General features: G+C 41.3%; 1 protein-coding gene across 1 annotated transcript in view; it reads left to right on the top strand.

Moving 5' to 3' along the window:
* Nucleotides 1-14,117, top strand: part of Atp12a (ATPase H+/K+ transporting non-gastric alpha2 subunit) — a 29,925-nt gene extending 15,808 nt beyond the window's left edge. The window contains exons 12-23 of the mRNA XM_047552892.1: nucleotides 3,344-3,536; nucleotides 5,691-5,866; nucleotides 6,561-6,697; nucleotides 8,465-8,615; nucleotides 9,406-9,574; nucleotides 9,662-9,816; nucleotides 11,131-11,254; nucleotides 11,446-11,591; nucleotides 12,052-12,185; nucleotides 12,380-12,481; nucleotides 12,907-12,998; nucleotides 13,210-14,117. Coding sequence (XP_047408848.1) covers nucleotides 3,344-3,536; nucleotides 5,691-5,866; nucleotides 6,561-6,697; nucleotides 8,465-8,615; nucleotides 9,406-9,574; nucleotides 9,662-9,816; nucleotides 11,131-11,254; nucleotides 11,446-11,591; nucleotides 12,052-12,185; nucleotides 12,380-12,481; nucleotides 12,907-12,998; nucleotides 13,210-13,238 — 1,608 coding nt within the window. The 3' untranslated portion in view covers nucleotides 13,239-14,117. The remainder of the gene's footprint in view (nucleotides 1-3,343; nucleotides 3,537-5,690; nucleotides 5,867-6,560; nucleotides 6,698-8,464; nucleotides 8,616-9,405; nucleotides 9,575-9,661; nucleotides 9,817-11,130; nucleotides 11,255-11,445; nucleotides 11,592-12,051; nucleotides 12,186-12,379; nucleotides 12,482-12,906; nucleotides 12,999-13,209) is intronic.
* Nucleotides 14,118-22,294: the final 8,177 nt, after the last annotated feature.

Genomic DNA, 22,294 nt, shown 5'->3' with positions numbered 1-22,294 from the left:
ATTACAAATTCTGTGTGTGTCTATCTCTCACACACACACACAAAGGATAAATAAGAGATGGGAAAAGTAGGGAAAACTAACATTTATTGCTTAACAACTACAGTTGATCCTCTATACCCTAAGTTTCACAACCATGGGTTCAATGAGCCATGGATCAAAAATATTTGGGGACAAAAAATTGTACAAACTATTTCTTGTCATTATTCCAAAACCAATAGTTTTTAACAGCTGTTTACTTAACAGTGATATTGTATTAGGTAGTATAAGTCACCTAGAGGTGATTTAAAGAGAATGGGAAGATGTGCATAAGTTTTATACAAATACTAGATCATTTTATATGAAAGACTTATGATCATTTGTGGATTTTGGTATCCTTTGGAATCCTGGAACTAATCGCCTAAAGATAAATCTGACTCCAAAGTCCATGCATTTTCTACTACACAAAGGCAAAACAGTTATAGTCAGGCCATGTGAGGAAGCCTTGCCCTAAGGAAAACAAGTCTCCTCAGATGACTTGTTACTTAATGATAGGGATATATATGATCTTCTGAGAAATGTGTTGTTAGGTGATTTCATCATTGTACAATCATCATAGAGTATACCTACACAAATCTACTACACACCTAGGTTATATGGTAAAGCCTTTTGCTCCTAGGCTACAAACCTGTGCAGCATGTTATCATACTGAATACTGTAGGCAACCACAAGACAATGGTAAGTGTATCTAAACAGATCTGAACAGTAAAAATATTAGGCAGTAAGAATTTTCAACTCCATTATAATCTATGGGACCATTATGATATATGTAGTCTCTCAAATGAAACATCATTGTGTGGTGCATAACTATGTATAAATAGGATAACCATTTGTAGAAATTTCTGGTGATTATCTACCCACCTTTGGATGAAATTTAGGATTGATGAAAAACTGTCACAAACATCTTTGAGGATAGTGAACTAACAAAAATGGATGACATAAGATATTAAAGTCAGGAAATGATCTCTTATTTGAAACTTAAGTGAAAATAGAAGGAGTAATGATCCTAAAATAACAACAGTACTACTACTAGTACTATTCTGTGCTGATTTCCACATGTATTAAATCATTCATTTTCACAATGACTCTACAAGGCAAATAGAGGGTGAGAAAATTAAAGTACAGAAGATTGGGACACAGCTAGTGAGAGCCAGAGTCAAGATTCAAGCAGGGCTAGGTAGTCCATCCTGGTAAAGTCAAGGCTAGGTGACCTTTTAAGCAGAAGCAAGACTTAGAATGTTGCTGAGGGGCCATCTGCCACAGCAAAGGCATTTCCTGTCATATGAGAAATGAGTGCAGGTTCCATGAGGCCTCGTGAACAACAAGTTGGAGTAGAAAGTGAAGTTGGGACCAGAAAGGGGGAAGAAGGCCTATGTGAGCTCCCACTGAAAAGGTCAGCCCAGGTCAATGCTGGGTGCCATTAGGGCCTTTTAATTTCTACACATGAGTGACACTGTACTGTACACAGAGCTTTAGATATTGTGGCCTTGGAGTTCTCTATGTATTATTCAATGCAAGCAAAGAAAGTAGAGAGTCTTATGTCCTATTGGTCTTAGAATAGCCATGATCCAAACAGACTGGTCCATGAGAGTTTTTGTTTTGTTTTGTTTTGTTTTGTTTTTTGACTTAGCATCTCTCACTAAGTTGCCAAGGACCTCACTAAGTTGCTTTTCTGAGGTTGACCATGAACTTATGATCCTCCTGCCTCAGCCTCCCAAGTTGCTAGGATTACACTACACCCAGCTCCATGAGAATATTTAAAATAGTTTATGGCACATTGGAAAATTAGGAAAATACATCATAGTTTTATATAAAGATGAATACATTTAATTGAAAAGATTATCCTTTACATCCTTTATGATTCAGGACAGGTACTCTGGAACCTCCTAGCCTGGATTTAAATCCTACTCATATGTGAACTTGAGAATGTCATTGAACCTCTCTGTACCTCAGTTTCCTTCTTCTTAACTGGTGATAAAAATAGTGCTTGTGGTCTATTTGAGTTTTTTTGATCTATTTGCAGTGTTGGGGTTTGAACCCAGTACCTCATGAATGCTAAGCAAGTGCTCTGCCACTGAGCTGTACCCTCGCCCTGCCCTATCTTTTAGGAAATGATAATGATAATAGGTGGGAGATATTTTTGGTTTGGTTCGGTTTGGGTTGGGTTGGGTTTTAGCTGGTTAGTTGGTTGCTGTTGCTATTGTTTTAACATCTTTTCTTGACCACAGGGAAAAGTAATAATTTCTAAAAGGGCAAGCCTATTTTCTCTCTATCATTTCTTTTTCCAATTGAACTTACCTTTGATATCTCCAAGTCCAGGAACTACTGATGTGGAATCAACACTTGGACTCAAAATGGTAGCACTTTTCTTTCTATTTTCTACCAAAGACTGCAAATTTCAAAAGCTTCTGGAGGGGAGAGGGGGTTCAGAGTTTCCTGAGGCCAGCTGCAGTGGCACACACCTATAATTCCAGCAACTCAGGAGGATGAGGCAGGATTGCAAGTTTGCAAGTTTGAGGCCATCCTCAGCAATTTAGCAAGGCAACTTAGTGAGACCTTGTCTTAAAATAAAACATAAAAAGAGCTGGAGATGAGCTGGGGGCAATGGCACAAGACTGTAATACCACAAGTCAGGAGACTGAGGCAGGAGGATCACAAGGTCAAGGCCAGCCTCAGCAATTTAGAGAAGTCCTAAGTAACTTAAAAGAGACCCTGTCTCAAAATAAAAAATAAAAAGGGCTGGGGATGTAACTTAGTGGTAAAGTACCTCTGGGTTCAATCCCTGGTACCAAAAAAAGGTGGGGCTGGGAATGTAGCTCAGTGGTAAAGCACCTTTGGGTTCAATCCCCAGTAACAAAAAAATAAATAAATAAATAAATAAATAAATCGTGCTGCTCTCAGAGGAATTCAGGTCTGAAAGATATCTGCTCACCACAGGCTGGGAGAAGTGGTGAGACACAGAGGCTCTGAACTTCAGACTCTCATGAGAGCTTGTTCTAGAGGGAGGGACATGTATGGTCTCCTTAATGCAGCCAGTGTCCATCAGAAAGACAAACTCCACCCAGTTTGGATTCTAACTCAGTGTGCCTCTCTAGACCAGGACCAAGTCTAGGATTCTGCATGTCAACTGGCCACAAAAATAAAAAGAATAGGATATGCCTGGGGATGTTATTATTCCTCTTCCTCCTTCACACTTTAAAGACACATGGATAGAAAGGAATGTGTTTCCCCTTCTTGTCCTGTTATTTAGTTAGAAGAGCCATGGTAAAGATTCTGTATCTAACATGATCAATTCATGCCCTCTCAGCTCTCCATACACAAGACAGAGGACCCCAATGACCAGCGCTTCCTCATGGTGATGAAAGGGGCCCCCGAGAGGATCTTAGAGAAGTGCAGCACTATCATGATCAATGGCCAGGAGCAGCCACTGGACAAAAGCACTGCTGCAGCCTTCCACACTGCCTACATGGAGCTGGGTGGGCTAGGCGAGCGTGTATTGGGTAAGTACAGGCCCCAGGACCCCTGTCCATCTCCCAGGAGGTACAGAAGAAGAGGCCTCATGAGCTAACAGAGTAGTGTGGCATCACATGGGTCGTATAGTCATATAAAGAAGAACACAAAAGGCTGGGGTTATAGGTCAGTGGTAGAGCATATATGTCTGTCATGTTTAATCCCCAGAACTGCCAAAATATTTACATATATGACAAATGGATGTAACATATAAGAATATGTTATATGATAACACCAAGGAGAATGGAGTCACTTCCAGACAAGTAAAATCAAAGACTTTATGGAAAGAGTCACATTTTAAAACTGGGCCTTGAATGGTGGTATTCAGAGAGAGGTGGGGGAGGGTATCCCTGTAGAGGAAACAACAAAGGCCAGGCACAAGTAGAAAGGGATGGGATTTATGCATTCAGGATGAAGCTATCCAGTTCCTACAGAGCTGTAATGTAGATGAGATGGTGCAGGTGTGGGAAGCAGGGCTGGTAAATAGATCAGAGATCATGATAATGGAGTCCTTGAATATGTTTCAAGGAATTGGGGTTTCATCCTGAAGTTGGTAGAGAACACCCTAGGCTTTGTAGCCAGGGCAAGCTGGTTAGAGTTACAATGCTCCTCATGGATAATATTTGGTGGCAGCAAGGAGACATAGATCTCAGCAGGAGGTGGCTGTGCTCATTCAGATAAATGGGGTGGGAATTTGATGCCAGGCTATGGGAATGCAAAGGAGAGGTCAGGTTCCAGAGACTTTGTGGAGGCAGAGTGGTTAAGATTTAGCAACAGATTAGAGGAGACTACTGACAAAAAATAATTTAACCTTCCATTTCATGAGTAGGAATAAAAGTAATGCCAGTAACTGAGAGCATGTAAGGTGGAAGGAACTTTAGAAATAGAGCCACTGTGGAAAATGAAGGGGTTTCATGGGGGACAGTGTGGTCCATTGTCAGAATCATGGAGTGACCAAATGGCACCTGTTCAGAACCACGTAATGATGAATTCAAGGAAACAGAAGCTCACAGTTGAAGGATAAGGCTCATTAATCATAGGAAACTGCTTATCAATAGATAAGGAATCCAGGGAATGTGTTTCTAAAAGGTATTTGAGTTTGTAAAGCAGATTAAAATATACAAATAAGCTGCTAGTGATTTAAGTATGCCCTAAATAACCCATAGCACCAGGTAATCTTTTCAACTCAGGATTAGTCCCTATCTGATGGAGTCATGCCGGGATTCTCATGTTTGACCTCTCAAAGTCTGGTTTACTGAAGTGTGTAAAGCATCAGGTCATGCTGAAAACTAATTTGATGTAAAAACTGATGAGAGGGTCACACAAACTGGGAGGTCCCACCAGTCACAGGAATGCCTTTCTACCCCAACTTGAGACAGGCTGATGCCTGGGAGATAAGGATGGGTCTGCCCAATTCCTAATGGCTTTTCTCTTGTACTTTTTTTTTTAATGGTGGTGCTGGGATTGAACCCAGAGCCTCGCACATGCTAAGCAGGCGCTCTATCACTGAGCTGTACTCCAGCCCTCTTGTACTTATCTTAATGAAGGACTACACTTCTTAACACTCCCCAGACACCCCGAGTTCCTTCCTCATTTTGTGCAATAGCCTGTGTTGGTTTTTCTATGGAAAATGGCCTTCAGACTCCTGGGAAGTCTCTCCCGATTCTCGGGAAGTCTCTCCCGACTCTCTACATATCTGAAGTATTGCTTTATTCTGCAATCCATACCATGTATTTTGATGATTTATCTCTTTAGTGCTCTGTTGACCCACTAAATGGGGACACCAGAATAAAATGCTGTCCATTTTTCTTGTTTTGGTATTTATATTTCTAGAACATAGCATAGAACCAATTGAGCACACAGTAAATTATTTTTGGATGAACTGTGTCTTTCCTAAAGAAAACATGTATTATAGAATTGAAGGAATTAAACAATTCTGGTATACGCTAAGGTATTGGTAGAGTAGTCAAGGACTGAGAATGTATCAATGTGTTTACCATTTCCTTTTTTTGTTTTTTTGTTTGTTTTTGGTGCTGAGAATTTAACCCACACACTCCACCACTGAATTACATGCTCCCAGGTCCCCTTTCTTTTTGTCATTCCTTATCTAGTTTCATTGACTTCCAAATTCTTGCCCATTCCAGGTTTCTGTCATCTCTACCTGCCAGCAGACAAGTTTCCAGAGACCTACTCATTTGATGTAGACACCATAAACTTTCCTACCTCCAACCTCTGTTTTGTGGGGCTCTTGTCGATGATAGATCCCCCTCGGTCCACTGTGCCAGATGCAGTTACCAAATGCCGGAGTGCAGGGATCAAGGTGGGAGTTATTTTCCTGACTCAAAAAGTCCTCCATTTATGCTGCGACACTTTATAAGAATATTTTTTGTAGGATATGGTCACTATTTAGGTCTCTTAAAGTAAATATCATAATTCCTCCTTTTTGAGTCCCTATCTTCAGTATGTTCAGATTTCAGAAACTGACTTCTAAAAGCAAAATTATTGTGTCTGTGTGGAATGGACCACAATAGAAACTGTAGTGAGAAGAATCTCCCAGGGCCATGAATTAGCCATGTCTTGACCTAGACCATGATAGATCATAAAAGATTTTACTAGTCTTGAGGTTAAGCCTCCATAATCTATTTATGGTCATGATATTCAAGCCAAAATATGACTTCTATTACCACATTAGTATCATGACTGCTGAAGCAGCTCAGGGTTGTCTCAGACATCTGTAGGCCCCCTCACAAATAAAGTGACATTGAAATAGAAGAGCTTCCTCCAATGTCAAAGGAAGAAATTTAAGAAGCCCAGGAGCAAAGGTAGACTCAATAGGATCCGTGTGTCCTTCATAGAAGTTGTGTCTTAGATCAGAACTGTCCACAGGGAAAACAATAGCTATTGCTAACAGTATTCTACCAGGTCCTATCAGAGTAGGTGATACTGAACCATTGTCCCTACTTTTGCTGGCCAAGTTCCAAATTATCCACGAGTCATTGTTGTCTGTGTTCTAGGTTATTATGGTTACAGGAGATCATCCCATCACAGCCAAAGCTATTGCCAAGAGTGTAGGGATTATTTCAGCTAACAGTGAAACAGTGGAAGACATTGCAAAACGCCTTAACATTGCTGTGGAGCAAGTTAACAAACGGTAAGCACAGAACCAACCAATGTTGCAGAGACTCAAGTTCTTATCCATGGGGTCTGTTGGCTCCAGAGCAGATCACCTTTTTGTCAAATACTCTCTCAGGGTAGTGCTAGGCTGATTTGATCTATAATTCACATATTCATTCACTCAAATTTTTATTGTGTGTCTGTGCCAGGCACTGTATTATGTGTGCCAGGCATTGTATTAATACTGTGAGAATGACCCTTTATGTATTCTTTGTCTGAAATTTCAAAATTCAATGAAGTATAGTCATTGTGTAGCTTACCAACAGGGATAAGTTCTAAAAAGTACAGTTTTATCATTGTGTAAACATCAGCATATACTTGAGTTCAGGAGTTCAAGACCAGTATGGACAACATAGCAAGACCCCATCTCAAAAAAATAAAATTATGGGATTACACATTTTTATACAAATTGCCACATTGAACAGAAAAATGAAGTGAATACTTTGTGAATGTTTTATTTTATCCATTTCATTACCTCTGACCTCATGAAGATATAATAATGCAGTGTAGTAGCTTTAACCTGGCAAGAAAACATCCTTTGCTTTCTACCTTACCCTGTCTACCTAACCTAACAGCTAGGTAGACCTCTGGTTGAATAAAGTGCTAGAATTCCAGTATTTAGCACCAAGAGGGGAAAACAAACTTGAAAAACTCAAAATTTATATAAACATAAGGAAAAAGGCAGATTTGAAGGCTGAAAATGTGGATTTTTAGCCAAGGGAAACTGAGGTGAGAGATGCCTGTTCCTTCAAGGGAGATCTGTGCAGTCCTTCACTCAGTGAGGTGTGGGTTCTCCATTTGGTATGCTGGAGAGGAGAGCCCAAGAGGAGGTGAAGTTTGACAGCACAGGTCACATACACTGACCTTGCTGACAATCCAAGTTAGGAATTCTGGAATCTGCCAGGAGCACGGTAGAAAATTCCTGAAGAGTTTAGCTGAAGAATGTCACAGATCTTTACAATCAAGACTCCCTAGAGTCAGATGCATAGACACAGGCCTATAACCCCAGAGACTCGGAAGGCTGAGGCAGGAGGATCACAAGTTGGAGGCCAGCCTCAGCAACTTAATGATACTTGGTTTCAAAATAAAGAAATTTTAAATCCCTATTGTAATCCCTACCTAGGGTTACAGGCTTGTGTCACCATGCCCAACAGAACCTTACGTGTATAGTCAGCAGACAATAATTTTGCTCAAAGACTTCCTTCTACAGAGCACATTGCACACAGTAGACTACTATAAACCTGAAACAACAGCAAAGAATTGTTATCTATATGTGTCGATACAAGAGAATTTGAGCATCCATTTTTAATTTTATTTATTTATTTATTTTTTATCTTGGTATTAGAATTAAACCCAGAGCCTCGTGCATTATAAGGAAGAACTCTACCACTGAGCTAAACACCCAGTCCTGAACAGGCAGATTTTTGACCTTTCTTTTCCTTGTAACACATTGCCCCACGAAGCACCACTTCCCACCCATTCCTGCAAAGAAAGGTTACTTGTCATTTTATTCCTATTATTATAGGATATCAGGAAATGACCTTATTTCTTAGCCTCAGTTTACTATTTTGAAATGGAGACCAAAGTGTCCTCAGTACCTATTATCACTGAGATCTCCCTGGAGCATCAAGTGTCAAGGATGTTCTATTCTATGTTATATCAAAGAGGCTTACTATTGCCCAGAACAGTGTTGCAACCTAAGATCTGGCTTTGGGCCTCACTTACTTTCTTCTGGCCCTTGTAGGGATGCCAAAGCTGCTGTGGTGACTGGCATGGAGCTGAAGGATATGAGCCAAGAACAGCTGGATGAGCTCTTAGCCAACTACCCAGAAATTGTCTTTGCCCGAACATCCCCTCAACAGAAGCTGATCATTGTGGAGGGCTGTCAGAGGCAGGTGGGTGGATTAAAACCCATTCTGTCCATGGGCAAATGCAGAACAGAAGTCAGGTGGGCTGTCCCCCTGTCCTCTTTTGAAACCCTCATGTGGCCACACACTCCCCATCTCTCTGCATTGTATCATGAGAACCTGGGGTTTCTGACAGCCAAGCATTTGCACTGTAATAGGTGTGGATGTAGAAAATTTAGAAGTGTAAAAATATAAAGCAAAATATGTGAAAGCATAAGATACGGTCATACCTTATTATCCCTGGGTATTTCCCAGGCCTTCTTAAGATAACAATTCTAGGGATGGTCAAAGTCCCTTATATAAAATGGCATAGTATTTGCCTGAAACCTACATACTTCCCATATACTTTAAATCTCTAGATGACTTAAAATACCTAAATAAAATGTGAGTACTATGAAAACAGCTTTATATCATGTTGTTTAGGGAATCATGACAAGAAAAAATTTTGTTCATGTTCTGTTTCCAATGTTTTCTATTCTGGGTTGAATCTATAGATGTGGAACCTACCAGTATGGTGGGCCAACTATGCAAGACACCTCTGTTTACTTGTCACACACATTGTTTTTTGTTTGTTTGTTTTCATTTAAACACACCTTGTTTGAAGTTCCTTTGTCTTGTTTCTGAGATTTCCCATCTTTATTTTTCTTCCCAATGGGCCCTTCCTTTGAGCTCTAGTAGTCCTTACAGTCACAAGTTGAAAGGCAGGCTGTGTTTTTCTTGTTCATCCTGTGGCCCATAGACCCACTCTCTGTCTCATTGTTTCACTGGGTACCCATAGGATGCAGTTGTTGCTGTAACAGGAGATGGAGTAAATGATTCTCCGGCTCTAAAGAAGGCAGACATTGGGATTGCCATGGGCATAGCAGGTTCTGATGCTGCCAAAAATGCAGCCGACATGGTCTTGCTGGATGACAACTTTGCGTCTATAGTCACAGGGGTGGAGGAAGGTGAGTGGGGTCTCAGGGTATCTTCCCAAGGACTGGAGTTGCCTGGCAGACTAGAAGCAAGTCCTATAAGGAGACATCTTTGTCTAGGTCGCCTGATCTTTGACAACCTAAAGAAGACCATTGCATATACCCTGACCAAGAACATTGCTGAACTTTGCCCCTTTTTGATCTACATAATTGTTGGGCTCCCTCTTCCCATTGGCACCATTACCATCCTGTTCATCGACCTGGGCACAGACATTGTAAGTAGTACTAAAGGGAATAGCATCTGATAACTGCCCCAGGGGATATAAAGTTCAGGGTTATTTCTTTCAAGAACCATGAGAGAGACAACTACACTCCAAAACAAGAGACTTAGGACATCTGTCAAGTGTTTGGAAATTAAAACCACTTCACTCTGGCTGGGGATGTAACTCAGTAGTAGAGTGGTTGCCTAGCATACATGATGCTCTGTGTTCAACCCTAGCCAAAAATAAATAAATACCACTTCACTCCATGTAGAACTTTTCAAGGCAAAGAGTCTTTGAGTTAGGATGTAGCTCAGTGGTAGAGCACCCCTCCTCAAAAAAAAAAAAAAACATGAGTCTTGACCCTCCAAAAAAATATGCCATTGATCAGATCCAACCCATGTGCCTTTCTATTGTTTGGGCAAGGAAAAATAACCACCCAAATAAATAGTTCCTGTGTTTGTTAAAGAATCTGATCTGGAAGCCCCTTATCTATATACACAGTACAAAGGAGCAGTTATTAGGACTTGTCTGACAATACTGCAACCTAAATCTTCCCATCTTCTAGTATGTAACCATTTAAACAAAACTTTGTGAAAGTTCCCCATGTGACTCTGGTTTACTCAGGACAAGAAGAAACAACAACAGAAAAAGCTGAATTCTCAGCACAAAAATAGCCCTGTAAATTGCCTCCTTCCCCATCTCATTTTATATAATACTCAGGTATAATCCCTGTGTCTCAGAGAAACTAGAGCTGTCTTTACCTTTGAGGGGAGTCAAGATCCCCAGAGTAGATGATCATTTTCCAAGCCTTTTAAGTTTGATCACTTTTCTCCACTGCAGTGGTTCTCCAAGTGTGAAACTTGTTAGAAATGCAAATTCTCTAACCCCAGACTTGACTTCCTGAATCAGGAAGTCTGGAGGTGGTGCCCAGGAATCTGTCTTTTAACTGGCCCTCTTGCGGTAGGACCTGTGAGAGGACCAATGTTCTAGCACAGTGCTTCAGGATCCAGCTGCACACCAAAGGGAGAAAGGTAGTACAAGAAATGGTCCCTGGAGAGGAAAAATATTTTGTGATTTAAAATGATCATTGTTTAGAACTGCCAACATATTAGGTAATGATGAAAAGCAGGATGATTTTTAAATTCCATACAGTGTTGCCCCCGTTGCCTGCACCCTGAATGAACCAGTTCCATACCCCCACCACCACCATTTCGCAATCCCCCACCCACACATGGCTCACCTTTGCTAGGCCATGGCTATTACCATCACTTTATGGATATACAGAGTATTTCAGTATTAAGCTTCCTGGGCCCTCTTCCCCTTTAGATCCCCTCCATTGCCTTGGCATATGAGAAAGCTGAAAGTGACATTATGAACAGGAAGCCTCGCCATAAGAAGAAAGACAGATTGGTAAACAAGCAACTTGCCATCTACTCTTACCTGCACATTGGTATGATGAGGGTATTTCCTCCTTATCACACAGGGCCCGCCCCAGATAATTCATTTGAGTCCTAGGCATAGGCAGAATGTGTTTTCCTTTTGGGGGTGAGGTCAGGGTGGCAAGAGGGGCTGAGAGGAGTCTCAGGACAAACAAGGTAATTCTCTGAGGTCATCCTATGTCTCTATCTCTTACTCTTTCAGGCCTCATGCAAGCCCTGGGGGCTTTCCTTGTGTCTTTCACTGTCTATGCACAGGAGGGCTTTTGGCCCACCTCTCTCATTAACCTACGGGTAGAATGGGAAAAGGATGATGTGAATGACTTAGAAGACAGCTATGGACAGGAATGGGTAAGTTGAGATCCCTGCCATCATCGTCTCTTCGTTCTTCCCTCCTTCCACAGCCCTGCCCGAACCAACATAGAACCTCTATTTTCCCAAATAGTCTTGAAACAAACTCTAGAAGCTGCTTAGTTAATAAGGTTGGTGGTTCCTCAGTGACACTGGTTTAGCCATTGCTGGGACTTAGCCTCATTTTTCAAACTAAATGAGAAGTTCACTTTTTTACATTATTAGCTTTGCCAATGGTACAGAAGCACAACAGTGTCCACAGTTGGACCAAATAAGTTTACATCTTTTTCTATTCACCTGGTTCAAGGAAAAAGATACTTCACTCCAAACTCAAGGAGGTAGTCCACCCTCAATCTGGGTGAGTTTGGGGAAGGAGTCAAGCTTTATAGAAGAGCAGTAGAATCCCCCTGAAGTTTCCCTTCAAGGTCTCAGAGTCTTATCTTTCTCTTCCCATCGACAGACTAGGTACCAGAGGAAATACTTGGAGTGGACAGGCTACACGGCCTTCTTTGTTGGCATCATGATCCAACAAATAGCAGATCTGATCATCAGGAAAACTCGGAGAAATTCCATCTTCCAACAGGGGCTCTTCAGGTACCTCCTATCCCTGACCTCATGGTCCATGGGCCTACCTTGCTGGGATGACAAGGGTCTGCTGGCTTGCAGGACCCACCTATGGCCATGCTGTAATGCACAAGGCTCTGACTCCACCAGTGGCTTGGTCTGCTGGATACATGATCATGGAGCCACTGGAATTCAGAATCCATTTACTTTTGTGTGTATTACAGAAATAAAGTCATCTGGGTGGGAATCGCCTCACAGATAATCATCGCACTGATCCTTTCCTATGGCCTTGGGAGTGTCACAGCCTTGAGTTTTACTATGCTCAGGTGAGTTTGACTTTAACAGAATAGAGCAAAGAGCCAGCCCCTGTTCTAACCTGTTCTAAACAAACACTAGGATTCTCACCAGCACTCCCTACAAAGTCTTTCCAAAGAAGTCAGACTGATGCCATGCTCTAAGAGCTCAGCCTTTGACCTACCTAGTTTCCAAAAGAAGAAATGGTTTTTTCAGTCCTCACCAAACCATCTCCACCCACATCCAGCAGGTTGTGTCAAAGGCAGATATTGTTTCTAGCAGTCATAGTAAAGGTTAACTAAGGAGTTTTCCAGGTCTATGTTGTGTGACTCAGTGCATTTGTTATTTTTTCTAGTAAGATAGGCAAAACGAAGAGGAAACTGCCCTGCCCATTGGTCAGGAACTACACTATACCTTTGAACAAACTAGGGCTCACCTTCCTCCTCTCCACTTTCAGGCCTCAGTATTGGTTCGTGGCTATACCACACGCCATCTTGATTTGGGTGTATGATGAAGTGAGAAAACTCTTTATCAGGCTCTACCCTGGAAGTGAGTAATGATATGGTTTTCTTTTCTCTCTCTCTCTCTCTCTCTCTTTCTCTCTCTCTCTCGTGCTGGGGATTGAACCCATGACCTCATGCATGCTACCAAGCTCCCTACCACTGAGCTATACCCCCAGCCTAGCAATATGATTTTTGAGCCTCTGTACCTCTTTCCACAGGCTTTCCATTTTTGACTTGTGTTTTTTCTATCTCTTCAGGCTGGTGGGATAAAAACATGTACTATTAAGACTGCATCACTCACCAAGTTTCCCAGTAGCATATTGGGAATATTCTTCACCTTCTGGCTACTGTGTGGGAGATCTCTTGCAGTACGGACATCATCAAATCTATACAAGAGAGACTTTCATACAGAAAACTATATGAAACATACCCAATGTTTTGTACTTTAAATCTGATTCAACTGTTTATATAGAATTTTCATCTCTATCTCCATCTCCTTAATTTAAAATATGTGAACTTCTAGGTAATGGTATAAAGAAAAGCATGTTTATATGTATATAAAGCTCACTCTGTTCAGTAGTCTAATGTAACCCAGGTATCTGCTGGGGTCTGCTTTAAACCAGGACAGAATTATTCATACCTCACTTACTCACCCTAGTAAAGGCACAATGACCCCCCTGAGATTTACGTGAATACTACCGAGAACATATTGCTCATTGTCACCATGCTTACAAAAGGCTAACTCAGCTGAATGTAGGAGGTAGAAGTGTCAGCAGGTGTACATCACAGCAATATAGATGACCTCAGTTTTGACTGAGACCTCCTTCTGTCTGTGACAGTTTCCCTGGTCTTGTCACCCTATCCCACCTCATGTCACCTTTTCAGCCCTTTTGTGCTCCCCCACAGCACCCTCTATATCATCTCCAAACTAAACCTCCAAGTCCATTTTGTATATCCTAACTCAGAATGCTCAACTCATCAAGGGAGCTTTTATTTACCAGGATTAAGCCCCAGCAGAGAGCCATTGTGGATTAAACAATAATATTTATTTCTTGAAGAACAGTCTCCAAACTCTCTGGCAATGATTTTATGTCAGTCATGTTTTGGTTGTAACTTGGATATATTCATATGTGATTCATACATCATGTTGTCAGGCCTGAAGGGGCCTCATTTTTTAGTAAAAAATGTTTTCTAAAACTAGATCTCACTGTGGTGTTCTAATTTGAGTTTCTTCTAGAATGCAGAGCCCAGGACACAAAAAAAGATGAAATGTGATTTCCTTCTTTTATTTTTTTCCTTGCTCCTTCTTATCATTTTACTTATCCATGGAAGGTAAGGTTTTCCTTCTGAACATTTCCTACATATACCTGCACTCCAGTGTGTGCCTCCATCCTGCCCACAACTCAGTTGAGACTCATTTCAGCAGCAGAACCCTAGGGAGAGTCATTTTCACAACCTTTTTCATCAATCACAATCCCAAAACTAACTGATTTGATTGAACCTAAAAATTACATTTGGTTAAACTCTCCCAGTGGTCTCTCCCCCACTTGACACAAGGGCATCTGCTGTTGATGGTTGTAGGATGAGAGCTCTGGAACAGGGAAAGGGAAACTTAGAAACACATGTTCTCATGGTTCACATTTAGGAACGTGAAAGAGGTAAGGGAGCCATCATAATTGTATGTAAATAGATTATAACGTCCAAAGCGTATTGTGTGTATCAACTTAAGCTAAAATAATGTCACTATTCTCATGGATTTTAATCTCTAGTTTCAGCCACAATTATCTTGAGGTTAATCTCCCATTAGTAGTTCAGTGAACTGGAAACCCTTTCTAGGGTAGTTGGAGCAGTGTAGCATTGCCTCATTCCAGTCCCAACGAGGCAGTTAATGCTTTCTAGGCTTCAGCTGTGAATAATTTGTCATTTCTTTTTCCTGCCAAGTTGCCCGAGTGCTCCTGGCTATAACACTTGGCAGCTGTTTGTCCTGCCAGAGCCAGCAGGAGGTTGTTAATATGGCACAAAACCATAAAACTTTGGAGCCTTTGCAGTGGCACATGCCTGTAATCCCAGCAACTCAGGAGGTCGCTGAGGCAGGAAGATTCCAAGTTTGATGCCAAACTCAGCATATAGTGAAACCCTCTCTCAAAATAAAAAATAAAAAGGACTGGGGATGTAGGTCATTGCTAAAGCAATCCCCAGTACAAAAAAACATTTTTAAGAAAACTTTGAGGTAGGAGTAAGTTTGAAAGGATTTAAATTTGAAGAAGCTACTTAACAGGAACTGTATCTAGAATTACTTTCAGTTTAGTTACCTGTTCTTGCAAAATGTTGGCACTCAAATATTTGTAAAATGAACATATAACTGATTTAAGGAATCCCAGAAATGAGACATGTATAACAAGTAGCTTTATGAAGTTGCAGACAAAAGGCGATAAAATCCTGTCTTAGGGTTTTGTTTTATTTCATTTTCAGGGGATAGTACTTAATTACCCCAAAAAGTCCTAGTTTTTAGAAAAAAATAATAATAAACCAGGTGTGATGGCACATACCTGTAATCCAAGTGAGAGACCTGAGTAAGGAGGATTGCTAACTCAAAACCAGTCTCAGCAATTTAGCAAGGCACTAAGCAACTTTAGCGAAAACCTGTCTCAAAACAAAATTTTAAAAAAAGGACTGGAGTTGTGGCTCAGTAGTTAAGCACCTCTGGGTTCAATAACCAGTACCATTAATAATACAGTTCATTTAAGGCTAGTTGGTGTGGCAGAGTAACTCAAAGATATAAAACTATGCTCAATTCATACACATGTACTTTTTTGTTAGTACTGAGGATTGACCAAAGTCACTGGGTTTACAGGCATGTATTACCATACCCAGCCCATATTTACTTTTTAAAAGTGTCTTTTTTATTCTGATTATAAAATTGTAGCTCACTTAAGAAAATTTGGAAGGGTACATACCTATACTCCCAGCTACTCATGAGGCCAAGGCAACCTGGGCAACATAGAGAACCCTTCTCTCTTTTTTTTTAATTTATTTATTTTTTATTATTATTGTACACAAATGGGTTACATGTTGTTTCTCTATTTGTACATGGAGTCAAGGCATACCATTTGTGTAATCGTACGTTTACATAGGGCTGAACCCTTCTCTTTACAAAAAAAAAAAAATAAGGAAAAAGAAAATATGGAATAAACAAGAATAAAATGAAAATTAAAATCATCATGAATTTCACTAGTTGTTACTATACCTAAAAGGAAGAATAGTTCTTTCTTTGGGGTTTTTTCTATACTTTTGTTTAGGAAAAATTGAAATAAACTATTCTGCCTTTTTTATTTAACATTGAAAATCATGTTAATGGTGCCAGGGGTGTAGCTCAATGGTAGAGACTTGCCTAGTATACATAAGGCCCTGGATTCAATCTCCAGCACTGAAGAAAAAATTTAAAAAGAATGCTAATGACTCTGTGGTATACTATATTGAGAGTGCTGTAACCATATAAATTTATTCCTACTATTCACCTTTCTTTAAAAGGCTGAATCTTATCCTTAAATCTTTTACCACATCTCTAATTTTTTATAGATTTCTCAAAAATGGAATTAAAAACATTTTCAAGGCTCTCATCACACATTGCCAAATTTATCTTCAGATAAGCTATGTCAATTTACTTGCCAACAGTAATGATAAAGGGAACATTTTTCTTGTCTGACATTAGAATATGAAAGATCTGTCAATTATGAGAGATTTTCATTCATTCAGCAAAGATGTAGGAAGTGCTCCTGTATAACCTGAGAACACAGCAAGGAGCAAGGAGCAAGGAGCTAGACAGAGCATGAGACTGGGGAGGTAGCTCAATGACAGAATGCTTGCATAGCATGTGCTGAGGCTCTGAGCTCAATCCCCAGCACCATCACCACCAAAGAAAAAAGAAAGAAGAAAAAGTATCATGATGCTAGCACTTCAGTGAAAGGACAGGAGAAAACATAAAAACTGTAATAAAGAGTTTGAAAAGACATAACAAGGCTCAGATAGTTATAGATCAGCTGAAGGCAGGTAAGCCTATTTTAAAAGGATGGTCAGGAAAGCCCTTATCCTGGAGGCAAATGAAGAGTGTCACTGGAAGAGGTTCCCGGAAAGGAAGAGGACCTCAACTCAGCCCTAGAGGGTTCTTGACTTACACTACAGAAAGGAATTTCAGGGTGCCACAAAAGAGACACAAGAAGTTTTTGATTTGTTTTGTCTTGTTTTTTTAGGAAAGGAAGGAAATTTAATTAGAAAAGCAAACAACAAAGCAGGATATACACTCAAAGGGAGAGGGAGTGCAGGCACTCCAGAGTGAGATGTACTTCAGGGGCTTCAGGCTTCTTTTAAATGAAATGGATGAAATTGAGAATATCATGCTAAGTGAGATAAGCCAATCTCAAAAAACCAAAGGAAGAATGATCTCACTGATAAGCGGATGATGACACATAATGGGGGGTGGGAGGGGGGCAAGAATGGAGGAAGGAAGGACTGTATAGAGGGAAAAGAGGGGTGGGAGGGGTGGGGGAAAGGAAAAATAACAATGAATCAAACAACGTTACCCTATGTAAATTTATGATTACACACATGGTATGCCTTTACTCCATGTACAGAAAATGTATCCCATTTATTTACAATAAAAAAAGATTTAATCAATTGGTCAAAAAAAAAAAAAAGAAAAGCATGAGACGTGGCATCAGCCTAATAAACTGAATTCCTTTGATTGTAGTACACAGATCAGGCCTGGTGGTCTGGTTCTTTTCAAAATCTTCAGGGTAACATTATCTAGTTAATATATAACACTTGGACAATACCCATATTATGGGTTCTCTAACAATCTCTTTCTCTAAGCTTCTTTTAATCAGTCTAAAAATGCATTCTGGCTGGGTCGTGGTGGCACACACCTGTAATCCTAGTGAGTCGGGAGGCTGAGGCAGACAGATTGCAAATTCAAGGCCAGCATGGGCAATTTAGCAAGACCCTGTCTCAAAATAAAATAAAAAGGGCTGAGGATGGGCTGGGGTTGTGACTCAGTGGTAGAGCACTTGCCTAGCATGTGTGAAGCACTGGGTTAAATTCTCAGCAACACATTTAAATAAATAAAGTACATTGACAACTAAAATGATTTAAAAAAAAAAAAAAAAGTAGATAACTCACACACACAAAAAAAAGGCTGAGGATGGAGCCCACCCTTGAGTTCCATCCTCAGTACCTCAAAAAAATAAATAAATAAAAATACCTCCTATAAACTAACAAAGTATATAGGCACTAATTAACTGTATTTATAGTACTCTAAGACTTAACTAGACCTTTTGATGATTCAGGCCTGGAGGAAAACGGGCTTGGTGGGGGGGGGGGGTGAAAGTGAAGGCATTCATAGAGTTTTTAGATTTAAAGCTAGAGTCTGTCTTTCCTTCTCTGTCTCCTTTCTACCTATCCTTATTTTTTTCTAAAATACCTGAGGATCAACTACTGCTAAGAACAGAGAGAATTCCATGATGAGGGGACAGCATGACCAAAACTTTGGGAGGACAGAGTATGACCCAGCAGAAACAGGAACAGCAATGGGAAGCTGGAGAAAGGAAGCATCTTACCTTATAGGGTCTCAAAGGCCATGTGATTCAGTTGGATTTCATTAGAAACAAACTATTGAAGATGATTCATAAATGCAGGGTCCTGATCACAGTTGATGTATTAAGATTAATTTGGTCTCTGTAAAGGATGGGGGGAGAATGGAGGCAAGGGGTGAGTTCATAAGCCAGGATAGCCATGACTTCACCTAGGCTGTGGTGAAGGGTGTGGGACCACCAGGAGAGGCAACTGACTGTGTGAGCAAGTGTGTGTATTTGTGTGTACCTTCAACTGGATAAACAGATTCCTATGGAAGAATTTTGTAAGGGAGATCACCTGTAGATGATTCAAGACATGTTCAACTCATTTCTCCAAAAGGCCAACACCACCTTGATTGACCACATCATGATCAAGATGGAGGAAAGAAGACATTGAAGCAAGAACACAATTTCCCCCTAACCCAGGACCTCCAGTGCATGCCTTTGATAAAAGAGAAATTCTGAAATGTCCTAAATTTAATTGCAAGGACCTGATAATGGAGGGGAAAAGAGCTTAACCAGTTACCAAGTTACAGGCTAAGAACAAAAAACTATTTAGCCTTCTTGAATGTATGTTTAAATCTTAGTTCAAATTCCATCAACCCCCATCTCATCCTGCTTATGACCCCAACCAATCCAGAAGCAACAATTACCTCTACTGATGGAAGACTCTCCTCCTAACCCAAAGGTTTCCTTTCATATAACCAGGCCCCTCTTATAGCCAATGCAGGATCAACATAAACAATTTATGCCTTTCTTCCCCAAATTTTTATTATTAAAAAAAAAATGCTCAAGGATGTAGTTCATGGTTGAGCCCTACCTGGCACCCATTGGGCCCTGGTTTCCATCCCCAATACTGGAAGAAAATGAAAAGGACAGTGACAATAACTGATAATCTATTAAATTCTTATGTGCTGGCCACTGTGGTAACTTAAAGGCACAATCTCATTAATGCTTACAACAACCCCATTGACTGGTCAGTAGGCCAGTGTCAGCCTTTCCCTCAGAATAAGGAAAATGAGCCCTAGGAGTCAGTGACTTGCCCAGTTTTGTGGATTTCTCCTGCTCCAAAAAACTTCCTTACAGCTCTGCATTCTCTTTTATAGCAGGATACAAAGAACTGATAGCAATGCAAAGCATTTCTTGTCTGTAACTATGCAAATAAATCCAGTTCTGAGGAGGACAACCATCCCTCCCCTGGAAAAGCCAGTTCTGCTCTCTTTGCACAACCACCCCACATTCCTTGACTGTAGATAAATAAGACAAGGTCTCACTAAGTTGCTGGGGCAGGCCTCAAACTTGAGATCTTCCTGCCTCAATCTCCTGAGTTGCTAAAATTACAGGCGTGCACCACTGTGCCTGGCCTTCTATCCCTTTAAAAAGAATCAGTCTTTTACCTTAAACTTTTATCTTAGAACCTCCGGATCAAGAAGATAAAATTCCCTAAGTTGGTTCCATTATATTAGAGGGGAGGGGAGGGAAAAGAGAATCAGTCAGGGGAGAAAGGAGCCTGCTGAGAACTGGTCTGAAGTAGAAAAAAACAGCATAATGAAGCAAAAGTGGCAAACAGCAAATGAACTGTAGAGAGCAGGTGTGAGAGTTCAGGGATTGGTTCTGGCTGGGCACACTTATCCTTGGCCAGTTGAAAAAGACTGAATTTGGGGGCCACACTCTTTAATTAAGAACAACGTCCTCATGCTAAGAATGGAAGCTGAAGGGCTGCAACCCCCACACCTGAAGGGTATCAAAGATAGAGATTGTCCCCTGCCCCAGCCAGTTGAGCACTGCCCAACTAAAGCAAGGTGCTAAGTAACTCAGTGAGACCCTTTCTCTAAATAAAATACAAAATAGTGCTGGGGATGTAGCTCAGTGGTCAAGTGCTCCTGAGTTCAATCCCTGGTGTCAAAAAAAAAAAAAAAAAAAAAAAAAAAAAATGGGCTGGGGATGTAGTTCAGTGGCAGAGCAACCCTGGGTTCAATCTCAGGACCAAAAAAGTTAAAAATAAAACTAATAATAATAATAAAATGGGATTTCTCCCTCCTATTTTTATCCTTTTGACTAATTATATACCTGCCATGTACACAGCACTGTGCTTACCAGTGCTATGCCAGCCTCAAGAGAAAATAATGCAATGGGGAAGATACGTTTGTCAAGAAACTGTCAATCAAGGGCAGGATATGGTGCAGTCAGCAAGAGGAACACAGGGCTGTGTGGGTTCAGGGAGACCTCACCCACCAGGCAATAGCAGAAGACATGCCAGGGGCCCAGACATGAGAAGGTGGAATTTCAACAGCAGGGATAAGGAAGAGGAAAGGGCAGGGTCCTGGTGATGTCCTTGTAAGCCAAATCCCTCCAAGGCAAAGTCACAACAGGGCAGAAAACCGGTGGCCTGGATCCAGCATGTCACCATGGTGGTGGGGGACAGCTGTAGTATCTGTTGACTAAACCCAGTAGAGACAGAAATAAGATTGCCTGCAGGAGGAAAACTAGTCAAGGGCCACAGCAGAGATGTGCAGAAAGTCACCTCACATAAGGAGATGGTGGTGCTCAGTCAGAAAGAGGCTGTCAACAACAAAGACAAAGAAAAGGAATAGACCCCAGAGTGTATTCACCCAAGCCCTGTGAAAGGGAGGGGGCTGGTCCCACTGAGTCATGAGAATGGCATCTCCAGAAGGTCTCATCTTCATTTGGGGACAGGTATGTCAGGCCCACTACTGAGTCACATAACCACATCTGCCTACTCTAATTCCACACTCACTAGTCAACATTTTGATTTCTGAAGCAACCAAGGGAAAGAAGCCCTGGCTGGGGGATGTGAGGACCTTGTGCCCTTGGCAATGACCTCATATTGTAAGTGATTAAGCTGGCCTCTGGTTTGTACACCTGAGCCTCCATGAGCCCAGTTGTGGTTAAATCAGCCTCTGTGGAACTATCAACTCCCCAGAGAACACTGCCCAATTAGGACCCTACTCTCCTCCTCAAATGTCCAGGGTTTGCAAACTAAGCTGGTTCAGGCTCCAAGTGCCATTGGGGGGGGGGGGGCGGAGACAGGGTGATGTTGGAAGTATGTCAGGATGACATTCAGGAGGCAACAAAAGCAAGAAATACCAAGCTCTTGGGACCTGTGAGGATGAAGCTTGGATATGCCAAGTGCCTGGAAGGTTCCCAGGGCCCTCCAGCAGTTCAGAAGGTGCTTGCTGACATTGTGGGAACATCCCATGTCATCACATTTTCCCACAAAGCCCTTCGCCATGCACCCTAACCCATTGACACAGGCCTGGACTCTGCCCCTCAGGAACCTGAGCCAGTTGAGGCCTTGATGCTTATTGCTGGCTTGCTGTAAATGCTTCTCCCAAACGTCCCCGGGCTTCTTTCTCAGATCTCAGATTTGCCAACCACTATACACACCCCAATACTTGTAATGCCAACCTTCCCTTCTCTTTTCCCCTTTGCCTTTCTCCACAGCAATTCTCAGAATCTGACATGCTCCATGTTTTGTGTGCTGGTCTATCTGATTACCCACTTCTCCATCAATGAACCCTGAACACAAACTCCAGCAGGATAGGAACTGGTCTCCTGGGTTCACTGCTAAAGCTGCACAGTAAAGGAAGAATTGGAGAGAGTGGAGCAGACAGCAATGAGAGGATGAGTCAGGAAAGGGACTTAGAATGATGGAAAAACCTGTGTTCAGGAGGTCGGAGGAAAGAGGATAGGC

This window comes from Sciurus carolinensis, chromosome 5, assembly GCF_902686445.1.
Source record: "Sciurus carolinensis chromosome 5, mSciCar1.2, whole genome shotgun sequence".
NCBI lineage: Eukaryota > Metazoa > Chordata > Mammalia > Rodentia > Sciuridae > Sciurus > Sciurus carolinensis.
This window is presented reverse-complemented; position numbering and strand designations above follow the sequence as displayed.